This window comes from Rhinatrema bivittatum, chromosome 4, assembly GCF_901001135.1.
Source record: "Rhinatrema bivittatum chromosome 4, aRhiBiv1.1, whole genome shotgun sequence".
Lineage (NCBI taxonomy): Eukaryota > Metazoa > Chordata > Amphibia > Gymnophiona > Rhinatrematidae > Rhinatrema > Rhinatrema bivittatum.
The window spans coordinates 243,995,955-244,016,392 of record NC_042618.1 but is presented as its reverse complement, the minus strand read 5'-3'; the positions used below and the strand labels follow the sequence as shown (position 1 = coordinate 244,016,392).

At 40.0% G+C, this 20,438-nt stretch overlaps 1 protein-coding gene across 1 annotated transcript in view; it reads right to left on the bottom strand.

Annotated features, from left to right (window-relative positions):
• Window positions 1–6,077: 6,077 nt before the first annotated feature.
• MRPS35 (mitochondrial ribosomal protein S35) overlaps window positions 6,078–20,438 on the bottom strand; it is a 157,780-nt gene continuing 143,419 nt past the window's right edge. The window contains exon 8 of the mRNA XM_029599983.1: window positions 6,078–6,856. Within this exon, the coding sequence (XP_029455843.1) occupies window positions 6,578–6,856 (279 nt within the window). The 3' untranslated portion in view covers window positions 6,078–6,577. The remainder of the gene's footprint in view (window positions 6,857–20,438) is intronic.

Sequence of the window (20,438 nt, the reverse complement as noted above, 5' to 3'; positions counted from 1 at the left end):
AATCTTTCTATCATGTACATCCTTCAAGGCCGCTCCTCCCTCTACGGGGATAGTCGTCTGCTTAGACACGGAAAATACCAGAGCATCCACTTTGGGAAAATGCAAACGCTCTCTCACAGCCGGATCCTGGGGGTACAGGCCTTGCAATGTCAGACTCCCTTTAAAATTTGCCTCTAGGGCATCCCATTCCATATCAATAAATTCCTGGATGGTTTCCATCTCCAGGCCAAAACAATAGGCTTTAAGTAAGGAAACCAAAATGGGATTCTTCCTTGGCTCTGACATAGCATCCAAACCAGGAACACCCAGCTGTTTCAAGGACTGGGAAATCAGGACCGGCAGGTCATCTTTATCCATCCATCCGTCCATCTCCACAAATCAAAGGTACTGTTGTCCGACTAATTGCACTATTTTATAATTTGCTTACGTTACTATACTCTAGAATAAATCTGTAAATTTGCTTAATTTCATATACACTAGATAAATTTGTACATAATTCTTATCCTATAAGCACCCTCTCCTCCCTTTGCCCTCCTCTCCCGTTAGAATTTGTTTAATTTAATTTTTAGAATTTGTTATAATTTGTTTAACTTATTTTTTCTCTATCAGCCCAGTTCTACATTCCCTGTTACAATGTAACTTTTGTTTGTTTATTTGCTTTGTTAACTGGTTCCCCCTAGTTTACTGTAAACCGGTACGATAAGACCTGGTCTTGAGCATCGTTATATTAAAAGAATTTAAATAAATAAAAAAATAAATAAATAAATCTTTATGAAAGAACCGCAACATGGTTCAATACGGTTCCAGCCCTAGAAGATTTTCCCCATTTTCCAGGGAATCCAGATCAACCTAATCATCAATGCCATTTGTATTCCTGTTGGGAACACCTGCAGGGAGCCCGGGCGAGCCCTGGCTCTTAAGCATAGGACTGGAAGAGGGAGGAGCCACCAGCTGAGGGTCCAACCAGACAGAAATGGGGGAAGCGGAGGACTGTGACTGAAGAAAGGCTTGTAAGCCTTGAAAAAATTCCACTCAAGAAAAAGCAGCTGGGTCTAGACCAAGCCCAGAAGGAACTGGAGCTGGTCTCACAGAAATGTCCTCGCCGGCGGAAGAGCCAGTTAAGCGAGAACCAAGATCTGGTGTCCCTCCAGTCAAGGCCATGACCAACCCATCATCAGAATGGGAAAAGCCAGGCTTAGCAAAATCCAAGGTAGATAACTCTCCCTGAGTGTCTGAACAGTGCTGACACAGGTTAGGGTGAGAAGCCCTAATATGACAAGCAACACAAATAGGAAAATGCTTAAGCTTTCTGCTGACCGGCGCCATTGCTGCGGTAAATGTGCATCGGAATGGCTCACATTCAAAAATGAAATGTTCCCAAAAATAAGTTCCTAAAAGAAAGTGCAGCAAGGTGCAACCTACGTACCAAGTTAAGCACATGGAAAAGTTTGTGTGCGTAAAAAGCGCGCCCAAAAACTGAGCGCACATGTGTGCTGCCCTCTGCGCACACTGACGTCCTTAGAGGGCAGCAGAACACGCACAAGAGCACGCGAAAAGGGCAACTATGGATTGCCATGCAGCTTGCAAAAAAAATGCCAAGTCCGGGGCCTAGCCCACCGGGGGCTGCTCAACCCGCCAGGTTGCCCAATTCCCCAACCCTAATGGAAGTGGGAACGAGCATCGGCATGGCGCGCCAAGAACGGAGACCGGAGGAAGTCCTGAAACCCCTCTAACTGACTCAGGTAAAACTTTCTCCTTTTTTTTTAACCTTTCCTAAGCTCAGCGCTTACTGGTTGAATATAGACAATCTCCGCCTGCGGGGGAGAGGGCATCTGCCATCACCGCCACACTCAGCCTCCTGCACCCGCTGCCTTTTAGCTGAACTAGCAGCTAAGTCCACGCCGGGAAACCCAGCTATCGGATCAAGGCACACCTCGGAGGGACTATGGAAATCGCCTCAGGAATTCTCAACTGGGGGAGGGACCTTTAGGTATCACCACAGGAGAGCGGGTCTTTCTTTTCCTGAATTTAGAATTTCAAATTTCTCCTTTCAGAAAGCTCTAAGCAATCCTCATAGGAAGATGCATGTCCACCATCTGCTGGAGATGGAGATACTCAATAACCAACCATCAAGGGAACTCCTTGATATGTGGTGATGTGCGGTCGCTATTTTAAGGGCAACCACGTTGTGGCTGTCCCATTCAATACCTTCCGTATTTTACTCTTTAATGCTTTATTCAAATCCTTTTTTTGTTTTTTCTTTTATACTTTTTTTAATCTGGCGTGCTTTTACTTTCTCCCTGGCGATCTGTCCGACCCACCCTGTATGTTCCCGCTTCTTTTCAGGTACTTATCTGGTGGTGCTGATTAATTGCTGCCGCTTTCATGGGTGCGGACCTGCCTGCCCGACATTGGCCATGTTTTGGCAGTGCTCTGCCTGCTTCAGGGACCTCGGGAGAAGTTTCTATTATGTACGTCAATTGGGTACACCATTGGAAAAGCACATCATTTTTCTTTAAAGAATAAAATTACATTTAATACTCGATTAAAACTCAATTCCCACCACTATTCAAGCGTGTAGTACTTACTGTTTCTTTTTCACAAGTCTTATAAGTGAGCGGCGCCTTCCTCCACTGTTCCGGCATCTCTCTCTCTACTCTGCACGTTTTAAATCTACCTTGACCCAATCGCTGCTGTCCCTTTCAGATTGAGGCTGAGAGCGCCCTAGGGTGCCTCATTATCATATTGGTTGATTGTGCCATCTGTCGTTTCTGATCGCGTCCATGAATGCGTCCTCCCTGCCCTTTTCTATCACATTCTGATTTCCCCCACTTTTTATATATATTTGGATGTACTCCTATGGTCATCTTCTTACTGTATCAATAATTTTCTTTTACATTAGCGGACCTGATGGAGAACTATTCTCTGTATCAACCACCCTTTGCTATTATTCAATGGACCAAATGGTGAACTGTTGATGAATATGTCCGCTACACTCCTTTACTAGACGAACGCTGTATTGCCTCCCTCCTTCCCAACCTCTATTATCATTTCTTATTGCTCTATCTCCATCCCAATGAGCAACCTTCTTTACCACCCTTGTTTATGCTTATTTCTGTACTGACACAAAATGTGTTATTTCAAAAATTGAGACCACGCTCTCGTTGTTCAAACCCTTTAAAAAGGAGGCCGTGCCCTATGTGCTAATTAATATTGTTTCATCTGCTTGACTTTTACATTAAAAAACAACGGCTCCCATAGGCTCCTGTTTCTGATGTCTTGTTTCTGTTAAAATGGACCCTCTTGACAAACAACCCACACTTTTACCCTGATTTTGCCTGTAAAAACCATCTTATTTCAAAAAAATGGACCAATTGATCTCACGGTTCAAACCCTTTGGGGAGATCGTGTCCCACGTATAAATAAATCGTTGGTCCATCTGTATGAGTTTTAAATTTAGATCTCTTCCCCGTGAATGTTCTTTCATTTGGAAAACTACTGCCACCGTAAACTCTTGTGCCTGATGTCTTGTTGCTTGCCAGTGTTCAACTAATGGAGCCCCTTCCGTTTGGTGCTTAAGCTGACTAAAATGCTCCCCTTATCCTTATTTTGATCTTCCTTGTGGTTTTCCCTATATAGACTTTATTGCAGGGACACCAGAGTGCATATAACACGTTAGCAGATTCACACGTGAATTGATCTCTAAAATAAAATGTTTTTCGTCCTGGGATCTCCAATTGTGTGCCTGTGTACATGTGGCACATGCACTACATCTGGACACATGCACTACATCTTACAGCAGTGATTGGTTCAAGGTAGATTTAAAACAAGCAGAGTAGAGAGAGACGCTGGAACAGTGGAGGAAGGCGCCGCTCACTTATAAGATTTCCCATCTCTTCCTGCTCAGCAGACCCCACACTCCATTCCACCTTCTTCTTCCCAGCATCCCCAGCCTCCTTTTCCCCACCCTCCACAGGGTGAAGAGATCAGCAGCAGCATCACTGCCAGACTCAGCAGGGGGAGATAAAGTTTGTGTCTCATCAGACCCAGAACAGCAGGAGCTGGCAATGTCTCATTCTGATCTGGGTGAGGAGGAAACAGCCTCCCACCGGGCCAGAAAGAAGGGAAGGAAGTTGGAATAGCCTCCCATTAGGCCCAATGTAAGAGAAATCAACCAACTCCCTCCTGGGCTGATAAGGAGGTAGCCATCTGCTGGCCCTGTGACATACCTCTCAGGACCTCACGACACACCAGTGTGTCCTGACACATCTCTGAGAACCACTGCGCTAGAGGAAAGGTGAGTTTGGGGAGATCTAATAGATACATTCAAATATCTCAAAGGTTTCCATGCTGAGGTGAGACTTTTTCAATAGAAAAGAGGCTCTAGAATGAGGGGTCATGTAATGAGGTTGAAAGGGGGTAGACTGAGGAATAATCCTAGGAAATATTTCTTTACAGAGAGGGTGGTGGATTTGTAGAACAGCCTGCCAGTGGAAGTGGTGGAGACACAGTATCTGAAATCAAGAAAGCACAGAGTAAATATAGGGATCTCTAAGGAAGTGATGAGAACTATAATGCTAAATTAATTGGACAGCTGGGCAGACTGGAGGGGCCATATGCTTTTTCAGATGTCATGTTTCTATACGTTCTATAAGTGCCATTTTGAATATTGGGCTCTATAATAATTAATTTCCAATTGTTATTTAAAATTGTTTTACTGCTATGAAAAGATGCATATAAACAAGACTATTGTTTTTATTTCAGTAATTCAGAACAATGCAAATGCAGGCAACAATTTGCAATTAATGGATGAGAAAGAATTTTATAGTAATAGATATAAATCAGTATGCTACATGCAAGGAAGACTTTTGCTGGTGCTAATTGGACACCTTTTCCCCAGCAGATAAAGTATTTTTATTTTTTAGCAATTTATGAATTAAAAATTGAAGGCCCACAACTTTAACTATAGAAGAACAGAGATTTGGTGCATAGTCTAAAATCTTTTGGTGTTTCCAACCAAAGAATCCTAAAGAGCATTCTGAAATACTTGAGCATATGCAGTAAGCGTTTTCTCAAAGATACATAATTGGAAAAACCCTTTAGCACCTTTGGCACACTAATAAAGTTTGCACTGCTAGAAAATTGAAAACTATTTTCTATGGATAACAGTAAGATGCCTTCTTCTGATGGGAAAGGAATGAGAGTATTGCTGACTGGGACAAACATGCTATTATCACTTTCCTATTCATCTGGTCATTAGCATATGAATAAACATCCAATTCTGTACAGCACTGTGCATGTTTTATCAGTATGTCTTCTTGTGAACTGTTCTACTTCTGTGATTAGGCAATAGTAAAGTGAACTGCCAAAATGTGGAGGGAAAAGAGCACTTTTGGAGGATTAAGGTTTAAGAGATCCTAATACTAAACCCAGCTAAATATATTTGAAAGAACTAGATCTGCCCCTCTGGGAATATCTTAATCTTTTGTTTTAAGTCCTTCAATGCTTCTATTCTTTCTTAATACTGTGTTTGTATTCACACTACTCTAATTGCTCTTTAGCCAGAAATAAGGTGCTTTGCATGTTCCTAGGACTAGTCCCAGATAATAAAATGCTTAATGAAACCATCATACACTGATCTCATGGTGCGTGCTATCAGCACTTTACTCAATTTCCCACTATAATCATTAGTCTTTTATCAAGTCCTTTTTTAATAATTTCTTTTGTGATGCAATAAACTGTGCCCAAAAGGCTAGCAAGATTTTGCACAATATTTATCAAGTATCAGCAATGTCCTTGTATACTGCAGTTGCTAGCAATACCTTGAGGCAGAACTTTGAAACACAGAGCCATGTTGGACAATATACAAAGACACTGCCGATAATAAGTAAGTATTATGAAAAAAAAACCTTGCCAGCTTTTTGGTCAAATTTTATTGTATCACAAAAAAAAAAAATTATAACAAGGACTTGATAGAGACTGGTGGGGATATGTTGAGTGAAGTCCTGTTAGCACTTATCATGGGCTCCATGTATGATGGTTTCATTACGTTAAATATTTATTTAACTTCAGCTTAGTTTTAGAATACAGTGATTCCTTGAGATGGATACATGAGATATTGTTGAGTTTAATTTCCTACCTTATGTGTTTTTTTTTTTAATTCAGTAAGACTTATACCTTCAGGAATAAAGAAGCATATTAAAAAAACAATGTTCTATATGCTGCAATACTAAATGTATTTTATTTATAAAAAATGAAATAACATTTAATGGAATAGAAATCTTTCAATGTAATAATGCTCCTGAGACACATTTAATTTTCCTATAGTATAGTAATTGTCCATAGGCCCTATGTTCAAATGAATTTATTTTTATAGAATGAAAGGACTCCTTTTGACATTAGGGGCTATTTTCTAAACTTAATTAAATTCATGATTTGTCATACGGTCTCAGAAAAAAATACATATTGCTGTAACAAATATTGTACACATGTACTGCTCACGATCTGTGTTATTCTGCATAGGTTCACCATACACGATAAAAGACAATTTGGAACTTCAGAAGGTGAAATGAGGTTTTCAAGGAATTGCTTGCAGATTTAATAGTCTTTTCACAGACTCCTTATACTGAGAAATTCTGTCTTCTGTCTCCCCTTCATTTTTAAGAGCTTCCACTGAGTTTTTGTAATCGGCTACTAACTCAGAGCCAATAAGCTCTTCCCTCTTGATGTCAGTGGCTCCCTCTGTGGTCTTCATTTGACGAAGTGTTTCTAAGAGATTCTTCTCAGAGACACTATTCTCCCAAATGTATTCCTCCATATCAGCTTCAGTTTTCTCACTTTCCCACATTTCCATTTTCTGAAAGAAAAACACAAGGTGACCAATGAGCTCATCAAAATAAATCAATGTGCTAATGATTAGTAGTTGCAGTAAAATTAAGATATTTAGTCAAAATACGGTAGCCCCTTAATACACACAACTCAAATTCTTAAGTTTTTAGAAGTCAGAAATAAGATAGGTCTAAAGCACCTGATCATTTTGGCCCGGATTTAAAATGTTCTACGCGCGCAAATGTGCACCCCCTTGCGCCGCCAACCCCCGCACGTACCTTTTAAAATCTACCCCTTTATGAATTTTTGCTGTGTTGCTGGCAAACCCTTTGTTGTCATTGCAAACTATGCTGCCTGGTATTAGAAAATGGCCAAATGCTTTGCTATTACCAGTGATAACCTAGAATAGGGGACTTTGAGTATCTCAAACAGATCTGGTTCAGGATATCCATAAGTATGCAGTAGATATATTTGTATGCACCGCCTCCATTGCATGCGAATATATCTCATGCATACCCATTGTGGATATCCTGAAAACCAGACCTGTTTGCAGCACTCAAGGACCAGAGTTGCCTACCCCTGCACTAGAATTAAATTCATACTAATTCTCACAGATAGGCACATCAAAATGGTGGAAGTAGCAAAGAAGGCAAGCTTTCCAAGCTATAAACAGTAGAACAGGTAGGCAACTTCGGTTCTGAAGTGCACAAACAGATCTGGTTTTCAGGATATCCACAATGAATATGTATGAGGTATATTTGCCTGTACTTGATATTACATGATATGTTTGTCACTGTATGCAAATACATCATGCATATTCATTGTGGGTATCCTGAAAACCAGACCTGTTTCTGGCACTTCAGAACCAAAGTTGCCTACCCTGCACTAGAAGGTCTTTACAAATAAAGTAAAAATTAGGAAAAGCATATTTTACTTAATTGTAAAATGAATTCTTATAAAGAAGTTTTTGCTCCTACTGCTACTTTAAGTATCCCAGAGGAAATCAAGGACAAAGGAGGAAGCATTTTGGAATGGAATACAGTGAGATTATCATTTAGCAAAAAAAAAAAAATAGGAGCCTTTAATCTAATCATCATCACTTTTGCAGAAATAGGAGCCTTTAATCTAATCATCATCACTTTTGCAGAAATCTATCTTTTTTTTCAGATTTCTGAAATATATATTTCTAAGTTTTGTCTCATTATTCACCCAAATATAGAAGACCAATTATGTAGTTTACGTTTCACATGATTTTCCATAAACTATGAGTTGATACCAGGGGTGGCTAATTCCAGTCCTCAAGAGTCACAATCAGGCTTGGGTTTCAGGATATCCACAATGAATATGCATGAAATAGATTTGCATACAATGGAGGCAGTGCATTGATATTTATCTCATGCATATTCATTGTGGATATCCTGAAACCCAGGCCTGTTTGTAGCTCTCAAGGACCAGAGTTAGTCACCCCCTTGTCTATACAAATATCAATAGAAAAAAAGGTTTTCTGAATATAGTCCACTAATATAAAAAGGGACAACAATAATTGCCAATTCCCTATAGCATCAGTATGCTGATATCATATGAAATGCTCAACTGCCAGTGCACTGGTTGCATAGCATTAGGTTGTAATCATATACCAGCTTCCTTGCTCAACTGAATAAAAGTCAGTGTAATTATTGACAAATATATCCTAAACAGCTTTTTGAAAGTTTTTGTACAAGGAAAACCACTTAAGAGTCCTTCTTATATAAAAGCCAGAGGAGTTTGTGCAAGATCATTTAGTGGTAACGCTATCTTTTCCGAATTGTCTACAGGAGTTATATAGTTGGCGTGGTGTCTGTGCAAACTTCTGTACATGTGAAAATGATGAGAATGGTAAGGGTTAGAATAAGGAACATTTGTGTTGTATCTGCTGCCAAAGGATGGCTGCACCTCTGATGGTGCATTGGACTCAGGCACATCATACTGTGTCTGATCTGTCTTTTTCACTTTTGAACAGCTCGAATTTGAAACTGAGGAGGAGATTTTTCTTCACTATTATTTGGAGAAAGCCAGAGAGGGTTGGATCTGTGGTGGGTCTAGAGAGAGAGCATGGATATTTGAGTATTTAATATCTCCATTGTTTTTTCCTTTTGCATTTATACAACAAGGACTCTTAAGATAAATATTTTTACATGCACAGAATATTCTTAAAAAAAAAGAAAGAAAAAAAAAGCTGTTTAGGATATACTTGTCGATATGTACACTGACTTATTCAGTTGAGCATGGAAGCTGGTGCATGATTACAACCTAATGCTATACAGCCAGTACAATGGCATATGAACACATCATATGATATCAGCATCTTGATGCTATAGGGAATCAATTGATGTTATTCCTTTTTGTATTAGTGGACATCATGTAGAACAATTTTGATGTTTTTCCTTGTGGATAATAGTTTCTCGAATATAGTAACATAACATAGTAGATGACTGAAGATAAGGCCCATGTGGCCCATGGTCTGTCTGGTAAATATGCAATTCAAAATAGCTCTCCACCTTGAGCCATGTTACTACAGAAAACTACACTCTCAAAAGAAAAATTGCTGAGTAAATGTATGTGCCAAAGCTATAATTCAGGAAATAAGTTATAATACTACTGTTAATTTTTAGAGCAAAAAGATATATGTAGTGCACACACAAGTCTCTTCTCCATAGAGTTCACCATATAGTGATGACACCAGTCAAGACATAAGAAGCCCAATACCAAAACACTACTTAGCCACATATGAAAATCTTATCCATTTAAGTGGCAGTCGCTGAATATCTGGCTATGTTCAGCAGCTGCCACTTAACTGGCTAACTTAGCCCGATAAGTAGCGATATTCGATTAAGTTCGATTAAGTTAATCGGATAAATCAGACCTGTCATAGAGCAGGTCTGACATAGCCAGATAGAACTTATCTAGCTAGGAAGCAGAGAATATGGGGATATTCATCAGTATAGCCGACTCATCCAGCTAACTTACATAAATGACTACCTTTGAATATTGAAGCCAAGACGTTTTGTATATTCTAGCAATATGGCTAAAATCAAGAAGGCTATGATTGGAGAGACCCAGTATTTAAGTTTTAAAAATAGTCTCAAAAAGTTAGGTTTTAAGTGGCATTTGAATATGATAAAAAAGGGAGCCTGGTGTACCAGCTATCTCTGCCTTCTAAAAGTTTGCTTAAGATCTAAGTTGAATTGCCAGTGAGTAGTGTTTTTGTATATCCTTTGCATAAATGAATCCAACTTGATTTGCCATGTTTTAGCAATGGAAGATAGCAGAGGTATTAAAATACAAAGGGCCCAGAAACAAAATTAATCTGGTAAAAATGCACTCTAACATGCAGTTCCAAGCCTTCCATTTTAATTAGATGTCACGCTATCCACTTCATGCAAGATAACTTTAGTTATTTTTTAAGTAATGATGCAACTATGTTATGATGGTCATGGTACAATATGTGACTTTTAGATAATGTTTTCCATGATTTATTAATGAGCTATGCATTTAGTCATGCATTAAATTGTAAGAAAAGTAATTTTGTCCCCCTGGACATACACACTCTAAAAAAAAGGAAAATCAGTATGTACCAGTTGATTGTGTCACAGGCAGGACAAAAATCTGTGAAGACAGTGAAAATTTCACATGGGATCAGGTTCAAAGATATTTTGTGTTGCCTCACATTAAAAATGTACTCCATTTTAATCAGGATAGGTTGATCTAGTTCTGAGTTTTTCCACAGGATAGAAATGAAACATAGAAATGACGGCAGAAGAAGACCAAATGGCCCATCCAGTCTGCCCAGTAAGCTTTCACATTTATTTTTCTGATACTTATCTGTTACTCTTGGCTCTTATTGGTAACTTTTTGGTTCCAATTTCCTTCCCCCCTGCCACTGATGCAGAGAGCAGTGCTGGAGCAGCATCAAAGTGAAGTATCCAGCTTAATTGGTTAGGGGTAGTAACCGCTGCAATAAGCAAGCTACTCCCGATATTCATAGACTTGTGGTTCTGTTTATTAGAGAAATCAGAAATACATCCTTATATGGCTAATGCATTCTGTTGATAAATGGTGATGTTATCTGATGGTGCCAATGCAGAGAACCTCTTACAGCTTTCCTGAGCATGCGTGGATGATCCCATATAGCTGCTGCATGAGCCTCCGCAGCCTTTTTTAGTTCACTCCAATGATGTGAAGTGAAATTTCTCCTTACTTTTCTTAATAATTTTCTTAATTTATTTTATTGGTAAAGGTATCTTCTTCATTGTGGGTATCCTTGGTCATTCCAGGAGTATACCCCTAGTTAGGTTTTTTGGCACTTTTTTCATTTTCTTTTTTGTCATTATCCCTAATCCAGGCATTCTTATTTTAGTTCAATGTCAGTCTCATTTTCTGTCAAACTTTCATTTGATTTTTCCTCATTTTTCTCAAGATGGCAGATAAAAAGGCCTGTAGCTTCAAAAAATGCCTCACATAAAATTACAAAATGTCTACAATGGATTATCTTAAGGATTGTGCTGTACACAAGCAAACCCTCTCTAATTGGACAGCAGATTGCCCTTCCTTTTGTTATGCTCAAGCAGGTCTAACATTGGATGAGCATGTCAAGACTTATGTCAGAGACATGGTTGCCTCAGCTGCCTATCTCAGATCAGCTTTCATTGAGGTGATTTGCAAGGCTGCAACCATGGACTGCTGTCCACACATTTTCCATCCCATTTACATAATGACTCCTGACAGGATAGGTTTGGTCAGTCTGTCCTCTGTGGTTCTTTTTAAGGATTAGAATGCATCAGGTTGGAGGCTCTTGCAGTACAAACCATGTTTTCTGAGAGAAATTCTCCACATTGGTGCCACTGGATGATATTTCCCACTTGTGTGGCTGTTTATCCTGCTTTATGGAGAGCACCTGTTACAGGTAAGCAACAGAGTTCTCCAAACATGCAATGGGATAAAACCACAAATGGATTTGCCTGCCCTGAAAAAATGGAGCCAGTTGCTAACCCTACACATGCCTGACATAACCAAATTGATAGTTTTTTTTTGTTTTTTTTAGGAATAGACCTATCTTTCATACTAAAGATTTTTTCATCTGAAAGGGACTGCATTGAAAATTCTCATGCTGAATAAGGTATTAGTCTTCAGTAAGTCACAAAATCAGAAAAAAATTATTAAAAGAACAAAACAAAAACAATCATAATGTGTCTCTTACATCCAAAATAAAGGCCCACAAAATAAGTGCAAATCTTATTCTTTTACTCCAAATTTATTCATGCTATTCTCTAAGGATTTTCTGATACGTTTTTAAATTCTTATGCATAAGGCAGAGTGCTACATCACCTCTTAACATTTTAATATTCTGAACCTCTGAGTTAAAATGAGTCTATGCATTAAAACAGATCCTCAAAGCTAATAACTATGAAATTTAAAAAAAATTCCTTTTATCTTTATAGTGTTTTTGTTTATCTTTTCCTGAGTTAAATGAAATAAAACTACATCTAAAGAAAAGATGCGAAGTTCAACAAAGTAACTTAAAACCAGCCTTTTCCCAATACTATTTACACTAGATGGTTGTAAGAAAATTCCTTATACGGATCCCCTTTTCAGTATATCTCCAATTACATCAGTCATAATTAAGCTACATATCACAATCAACAAATATACAACTTAAAAAAAACAAAACATCGACAATGAATATAAGGTTTATTTATTTTCTAAAAGAGCATAAATACCATTTCTCTTTCTTTTTTGTTACCTAGTCAACAAAATACTTAAACATAACATTAATCCTGGTAGTTTCCAAGATATTTCCTAACAGAAGAATCCCAAAGCCTGTTCCTATTTCTTGTAGCATATCTGTCTGTATGAGTAACAGCACAGCTGTCAGAATCTGTGAACTTTCTTAACCACGGTTGCACCCAATGGATGGTAAATAGAAACTACTAGTATTTTTTTTGTGTTTAATCAGTCCAAATGTTTAGTCACAACCTGTGATTAACATCTCTAAACGGTTCATGTGTCTGACATTTTAAAACCCTGTACACAATGCAGTGCAGAAACAAGAGAACTTCATTCAACTATTTAGAAAAAAAAAGATTTTCTTCTCTCTGCTCCCCCTTGCATGCCTAGCAATTGGCTCTTAGAAACTAACAATCTATCACAGTACAAGTATCTGTGGGTATACTTCTTACAAAAAGTGGGGTTGTTTTTTTTTTTTGGTTTTCTTTTTTTAAGTGAATACACTGTATTTTTACATTCAGTAGCTGCTCATTTCCCCCAGCAAGCATTAAAATAAAAAAAAGCTTCCAATAACTTATTCTACCACTGGTATATGCTTATTGATTTCCAAGATTGCATTTAAGGGCAAGAGAAACAACAAGTATCTCTCACAGGGATAGGGTTGCTAAAAAGTAATGAAATACAGGCGTTGCACCTGCTCACTTTGCCTAGACCCAAACTAGCTCTTTCTGCAGTCATATCCTTGTTTAACAAAAAGATTGTTGTTCAGCTCTCAATGCACTGAAGTTCTAAGGAGTGCGTGAGTTTTTTTTTTAAAGCAGAGGTAATCAGAAAAGTAGGGCCCTGAAAATATTTTCTAAATCTAAGGGCTGAATTAAAATCTTATCAGGTAACAGGCTAGCATTGGTAAACTGGAAGTGGGGTCAGTAGTGTTTATGATCGTATTTTCCTCCCTTCTTAACCTTCACATCTCTCTTCCACAGGCATTCTCTGGCTCTCTGTCCCTTCTGCAGCCATTTTTTCCCCTCTTGCCCAACCTGAGACCCACAGCCCTCACTTTTCTCTCAATCAGAGGTACAGGTAGGAGAGGGAAACTAGACATGCTATTTTTCTGTTGGCTCCTACAGACCAATGTAATATCGTGCGCTGAGCTTAGCGCACAGGTTGATGCGCATACATAACCCCTTAAGCAATAAGAGGATTAGCACGTCCTAACCAGTGCGGAGCTAAAAGCTCTCATAACAAGTAAATTCATGTTGATGAGGCTACTAGCTATTACCCGCTCATGTAAAAAATAAATGTGCGCCTGACACGTACATTTTTATTCTCAAAAAGTAACGCCTGCTCTGGAGGCAGGCATTAAGTCTTGAGGAGCCACTAAAGTTGACAGAAAAGCAGAAAATACTGTTTTCCTGTAGTTCCTCTGACTTAATATCATGGCGATATTAATTTGGAGGAACCGAAAAAAAAGAGTAAGGTAAAAAAAAAAATATATATTTTAAATAAATGTCTTGCCGGTGGTTCGGCTAGGAAAACGGATGCTCAATTTACGAGCATCCCTTTTCCTAATCTACACATAGGGACGCACAGTTTCTCCCAGCACCTCCTTTTTAATGCAGCGGCTCATTTGCCTACTGCATCGCACACCCAGGAGAGGTGGATGGGCGTGCGTTAGGAAAGCGGGCGCAGAGTTTGGACGCAGAGTTTTAGCGTGGCCATATTGCATCGGCCTGTTAGTGCTGTCAACATTCCTCTTTCTTTAGGCCATGACATTTCCCTGAGCCCAGAGCTACCTCCTCTCTCTCTTTCTCATGGCAATGCCGTCTTCCTGAGTAGACAGCACTGGAACAGGAGAAAAAAGAAATCTCTACTCCCAATAATACAGCAGCGGATCTGCCATGCAGTTTCAAGGTAAATCTCAGGCACCTGCATTTTCAACTACTGGTCATTATAGATCTCTCGCCAAGAAATGTTTTTCCATGTATATTCAGCAATATGATTTTCAAAATGTAACTGAGCACCAGTTGCTTTTTATAAACATTTAAAATTGCAAAAAACACAAATCAGCAAAAAGTATGGGTTCCCATGTAAATACATGACAAAGTGAAAAAAAGTTAGTTTGAAAAATGCTTTGTGTAGACTTATTTGAAGCTGTTATGGCACTTAGAGATAACATTTCACTTTATTCATTAAATATACATTTTTGAACATGTTCAATTATTGCACAGTAAAATGCATTAGAACGTAGGACTGTGCATTCATGCTGGAGCTGACACAATTGAACAATAATATCCTAATGTCAGCTCCAGCATGAATCATCCCGAGTTTTGCATTCCCTAGCAATTGCTTATTTCACCATGGGTTCACTTTAAAGGTCATAACTATTTATGCTGGATTTTTTTTTCTGTTTCATTACTAATTGTGAATTTGATTTACTATGTTGGACATGGCACTGATTCAGAATTTTTTTTTAAATAATTTCTGTTATAGCTGATGACTGGATTTTCTTATCAAAGTGACATCAACATCAGCTAAACAGATCCTTTATTTAATTTTGCATGAAATGATTGTTGGCAGGCTGATGACAAACGTCTTTTGTCACTAATTTTCAAATACTGAAACACTGATGCTCCCGTGCCCATCATGTGACAGCAAGTTTTTGGGAGGAACAGTTCAGTGCTTCATTTCTGAAGATGGTGGCTCAGTGGTTGAGTGTCATGCAGAAGACCTGGGTTCAAATCCTGGGTGAGATTTCTCAACCTTGGTGCAGTCGGTATTGGAAATGCTGTGGAGGCAATGCTCACAGTCTTTGGGGAGAGGGAGTCTCATCCACTGCATAACAGGTAACTTGGAGTGGCCAAACTCAGAATGCACATATACTGACTTTAAAGGAAAGCGTGGTCTGTAGTTCCTTCCTAAAGGCTGTTGCTGCAATGGCTTCCTTAAATTGGAGGAGATATTAAAAGACGAGAATCCCCTTGATAGCTGCAATGAAGGCTCATGGTGCCATAACTCAATAGATGTCATTTCCGATTGAATCGGAAGCCCAAAAAGCTCCAAATAATTTTGTAAAAATATTTTAAAATGTTTTTGATGAGCATTATAGATGCAGGTCATATTTAAGGAAACTTTAGCCTTTACTACTTCCCAAATTACCGTAACACACAATGGAGACAAATAGGGTTTTTAAAAAGTTGGATATGACAGCTGAGAAACATTGGGCTTGGAATGCTGTCAGTAGTTGCACATACTACTCTTGTAGTATGAATATGTCCTCTTCCTATTTCCTTAACTTATTCAAAATAACTTTTTTCTCCTTTTTGTTTTTATTTAGGTATAACCAAACTTGGAAATCTCTTAAAATACGCGGAGCCTGGTTAACATTAACCAACAAAAGAAGTGATTTTTATACTTTTTAACGAGGTGCCTCTATAGGATTTCAATTATTTGTGGAGATTTGTAGTCCACTGATCCTAAAACCTTGCTCATAGCAGATAATAGTCTTCAAAAATAGAATGCAATCATATGACAGGAAACTAAACTCATCATACAAAACAATGACAGCAAGACAGACCAATAAATAAGAAATGGACGGGGTCACCAATACTTGTGGTGCCATTCAGCACAGGACAGCCAATGAAAACAAAGACAAGCATTAACCCAGTAGCAGTAATTCCTGAGGTGCAAAAACTTTCTAGAAAGTGTGCTTTAGCATTTTGACTGGCAGCACAGAGAATCTTTTTCAAGGGGAAGAACATCCCAAAGACTTGAGCCAGATACAGAGAAAGATCTATTATTTGCCTCTGTTCAGCAAAGGCTTGTAAGTGATGGGATGCAGAGTAGCTTTTCTGGAGGATCACAAAAAACAGGAGGGATCAAAATCCTTCAGGGCTGCTCTCATGTAGCCCTCTCCTTTATGGGCTTAAAGCCCAAAGAGGATTTTAAATTTGACCCTGTAAGATATGGGCAGCCAATGGAGGTCTCTCAAAACAGGGGTAATCCAGTTGTGATAGCGACATCCAATGATATGGGCAGCTGCGCTTTGGATAAACTGCAGTGCTCTAATCAACAAATTTGGAAGGGCCAGATGTAAGGTGAGTGATATATTGTGCTGAATGATGAACTGAACCTGAAACATTTGACTGAATGTTCTGAGATATAAAGATGGCACAGAAAATTTGTCATAGTGAGAATCCTGAACATGGAAAAACTCCGATACTGTGACCCTCTCCTACCCAAATAAACTTGTCAGATGGAGAAGTGAATAATGAGACGTAGTCTGGAGAAGGGCAGAGCACTGTCATAATGTGATCCTCCCCCATCTAATGGCCGAGGCCAGCTCGAACAAAGGAATGCCAGTTGGAGATGATAATGGCGGAAGAAAAAGACTTGATAACATTTGGTTTCATTCCTCTCACTATTACAGTTGTGCTCATAAGTTTACATACCCCTGGCAGAATTTGTAAGATGTGCAGCATTTTAAGAAAACATGAGTGATCAGACTAAACATGTTTTGTTTTTTTTAAACTCTTTATTTAACAGCTTTTCTCAACACACAGCATGCATAAAATAAAGATGCTGAATACAGTAATAAACATTGTACACACAGTCCACCACATGTATACGTATTACCAATTGTTATATTACAAAGGCAAACAAGCATTGTACTCCAGAAAGGGACCCCATACACGACATTTATAATATGCATTTTGCAACTTGTATCTCAACAATTCAGTGACCACAATATCCCTCATTGCTTTCTCCAGTAATTTAGAGAGGGATTGATTTTCCAGAATGTGGCTATATTGAACCTAGACCCAGACCCTGACCATTTACCCAGTAGCCCCACTTCAGGCTTGACAAATGCTTCAAACCCCAGGATATTAACAATCTCTTGTGTGGTCTCAGACCAAAAGTATCATACACCTTGACATTGCCACAACATATGTATAAAAGTCCCCTCCTTCCCACAACCCTTCCAGTAAATATCCCAGTAAAAATTTTGCATAATACACCAGGGTTCTATACGTTCTGTGTAATAACCGGAACATCAGAGTAACCCGCTTAGCACATATTGAACTATGATGTGCTTCCCTCCAAATGTGCTTCCAGTCTCTAACAGTCAAGTTGATGTTCAAGTCCACATTCCAGGCGTCAATAAGGGCCTGTGAAGTATTACTCCCAAATTTTCCCATAATAAGTCCCTTATATGCCAAAGCCAGGCACTCGGGTCACTAATACATTTCTCAAAGTCATTCAACTGCTGCAATGGGCCTGCTCGACAGTCTCTCTCAGATAAGGCCTGCTTCACTTGCAAGTATTGGGGCAGATTTTTAAAAAGTACGCTGGATTTTAAACGATACGCATGTAGCCGAGCGTATCTTTTAAAATCCGGGGAGGGCGCGCGCAAGGCTGCGCAAAATCGGCAGCCTGCGCGCGCCGAGCCGCGCAGCCTGCCTCCTTTCCCGCCGAGGCCGCTCCGAAATTGGAGCGGCCTCGGAGGGAACTTTCTTTCCGGTGCCCCTTTCCTTCCCCTAACTAACCCGCCCCCTGGCCCTAATTCCCCCCCTACCTTTATTTCAAAAGTTATGCCTGCCCAAGGCAGGCGTAACTTGCGCGCGCCATGTTCCTGTCCGGGGGCTGGTCCAGAGGTCATGCCCCCGGAACGCCCCTGGGCCAGAACCACGCCCGTGGCCCCGCCCCGGAACACCCCCCGATTACGTGCTGGCCGCGACACGCCCCCGACAAGCCCCCAGGAAAGCCCCGGAACTTACGTGCGTCCCGGGGCTTAGGCTCGGCACACGCAGGGGGTGGAAGGGGCAGCTTTTCAGGGGTTACGCGCGTACCCCTTTGAAAACCTGCCCCATTGCGCATATCCATCTGATTTAATGTCAAAATCCTCAACTGTCTGAAAGGTCTCCATTCCCTCTTCACCTCATAAATGCGCTACAGTAATCAGACCATGATCCTTCCATGCCCTTATCACCGGAGAAAAGGTATGACTCAAGATACTTGAGTTCCCATATATAAATAAGAGATCCGCTTCCGTTCTACACAGGAGCTTCAATTCTTGCCTCCAACTTGCAACGTAAGCATTAACATGGGACTATTCTTACATATCCGATGGCTGTATGGGGAAGCAGGAGACAAAAAGGGAAGCATTGCTAGATAAACCCTATCCACCTGTTCTTTTTTCAAAGCCAGCGAGGAAACATGTGAATCACAGATCCAGTGCTCTGGCAAGCCAGTCTGGCCACCCAATAATAAACTTGAAGGTTAGGCAGAGCCATTCCCCTTGCCATTTTTCAAGCCATAACTGAGCTTGATGCGAGCTGGTTTAAAATTCCAAATAAATTTACCAATCACATTATTCAAATCCAAGAAAACCTGCTTTGGCACAGTACAGTGAACATGCTGGAATAAGTCTAACAACTTAGGAAAAATGTTTATTTTTAACAGACTGATCCTATCCGTCCAGGTTATAGGAAGTTCTCCCCATTTTTGGAAACACGGCTTAATTCTCCCCAAAATATCAGAGAAGTTTTTAGAATACAGATTACGAAACTCCCTGGGGAAATTGATGCCCAAATAAGTGAAACCGCCATACACTTTACAAAATGCATTCATACAGTCCGGAATAAGCACCTTAGGGTCGATAGGAAAAATTCCTGACTTAGCGACGCTGACTTTATAAACCGATAGCATCCCATACCACTCTATCAAAGCCAACAAATGCGGACCAGAAAGAGAAGGAGCTGGCATATTTATTTATTTATTTAACAGCTTTTCTATACTGGTATTCGTGTGATAAATGAGATCAGCAGCAGCATACATAGAAATTTTCTGTTCCCTCCACCCAGCCTAATATTAATGAATATTATTGTTCTGTAAATCAAACAGAAACGGAGACGGGACAGCCCTGACCAACATCGAACAAAGGGGATAGGGAGCCGTTTATCAGCAATTGAGCTTGAGGTTGCTCATACATAGCTCTTACCCAGTTCAAGAACCTATCCGGTACCCCCGCATGAGTGAGTACCTGAAAGAGAAACCACCAAGATAGCCTACCAAAGGGCTTTTCGATAAAATCAGAGCCGGTTTACCCACTTTTTTGCCACATGCATTATACTGAACTGCAGCCTAGTGTTAGCTGTGGAGACCCTTCCCTTAACAAATCCTGTTTGATCATTGTACACTAAGGGGGTTATTTTCTAAGGCTATTGCATGCGAAAAGTCCCTTTTTGCGTGCGATAGCTTGCCGGGGGCAGAGTCGGGGGCGACGAGGAGGCGGATGCAGTGCTATCTTCACTGGCGGCGATAAGGTAAGACACGTTATCACCACCAGTAGTGCGCCCAATAGCACCACCTTACACGGTGGCGCTATTGGGTGCAAAAGCAGGCAGCGATAACACCGCGGTGGTGCGATTGCTGCCGGCTTTTACAGGCCCGCCCCCCTTCCCCCCCCTTCGCCCTCCGCTCCCATTATCGCCGGGATTCACCATTCTCTGCGAGAATGGAAAATCCCGGCCTAAGTTTGGTAACAGAGACTCAAACCACATTTGTTAAACTTTTGCCAGAATCTTTAGATCCGAGTTAAGCAAAGAGATGGGTCTATAAGATTCACACTCACTAGCATCCTTTCCCTCCTTATGGATAAGAGTGATTATCACATCAGTCAATTTTCCCAAACCAGAATCAACCTCCTCAGCCTTCTGAAACATTGAAAACAAAAAAGGACCCAAATCCTCAAACAATTTTTTGTAAAGTTCCACATGGAATCTGTCAGGTCCAGGACACTTACCATTAGGGAGCTACTTGATGTCATCCTGAATCTCTAACATGGAGCT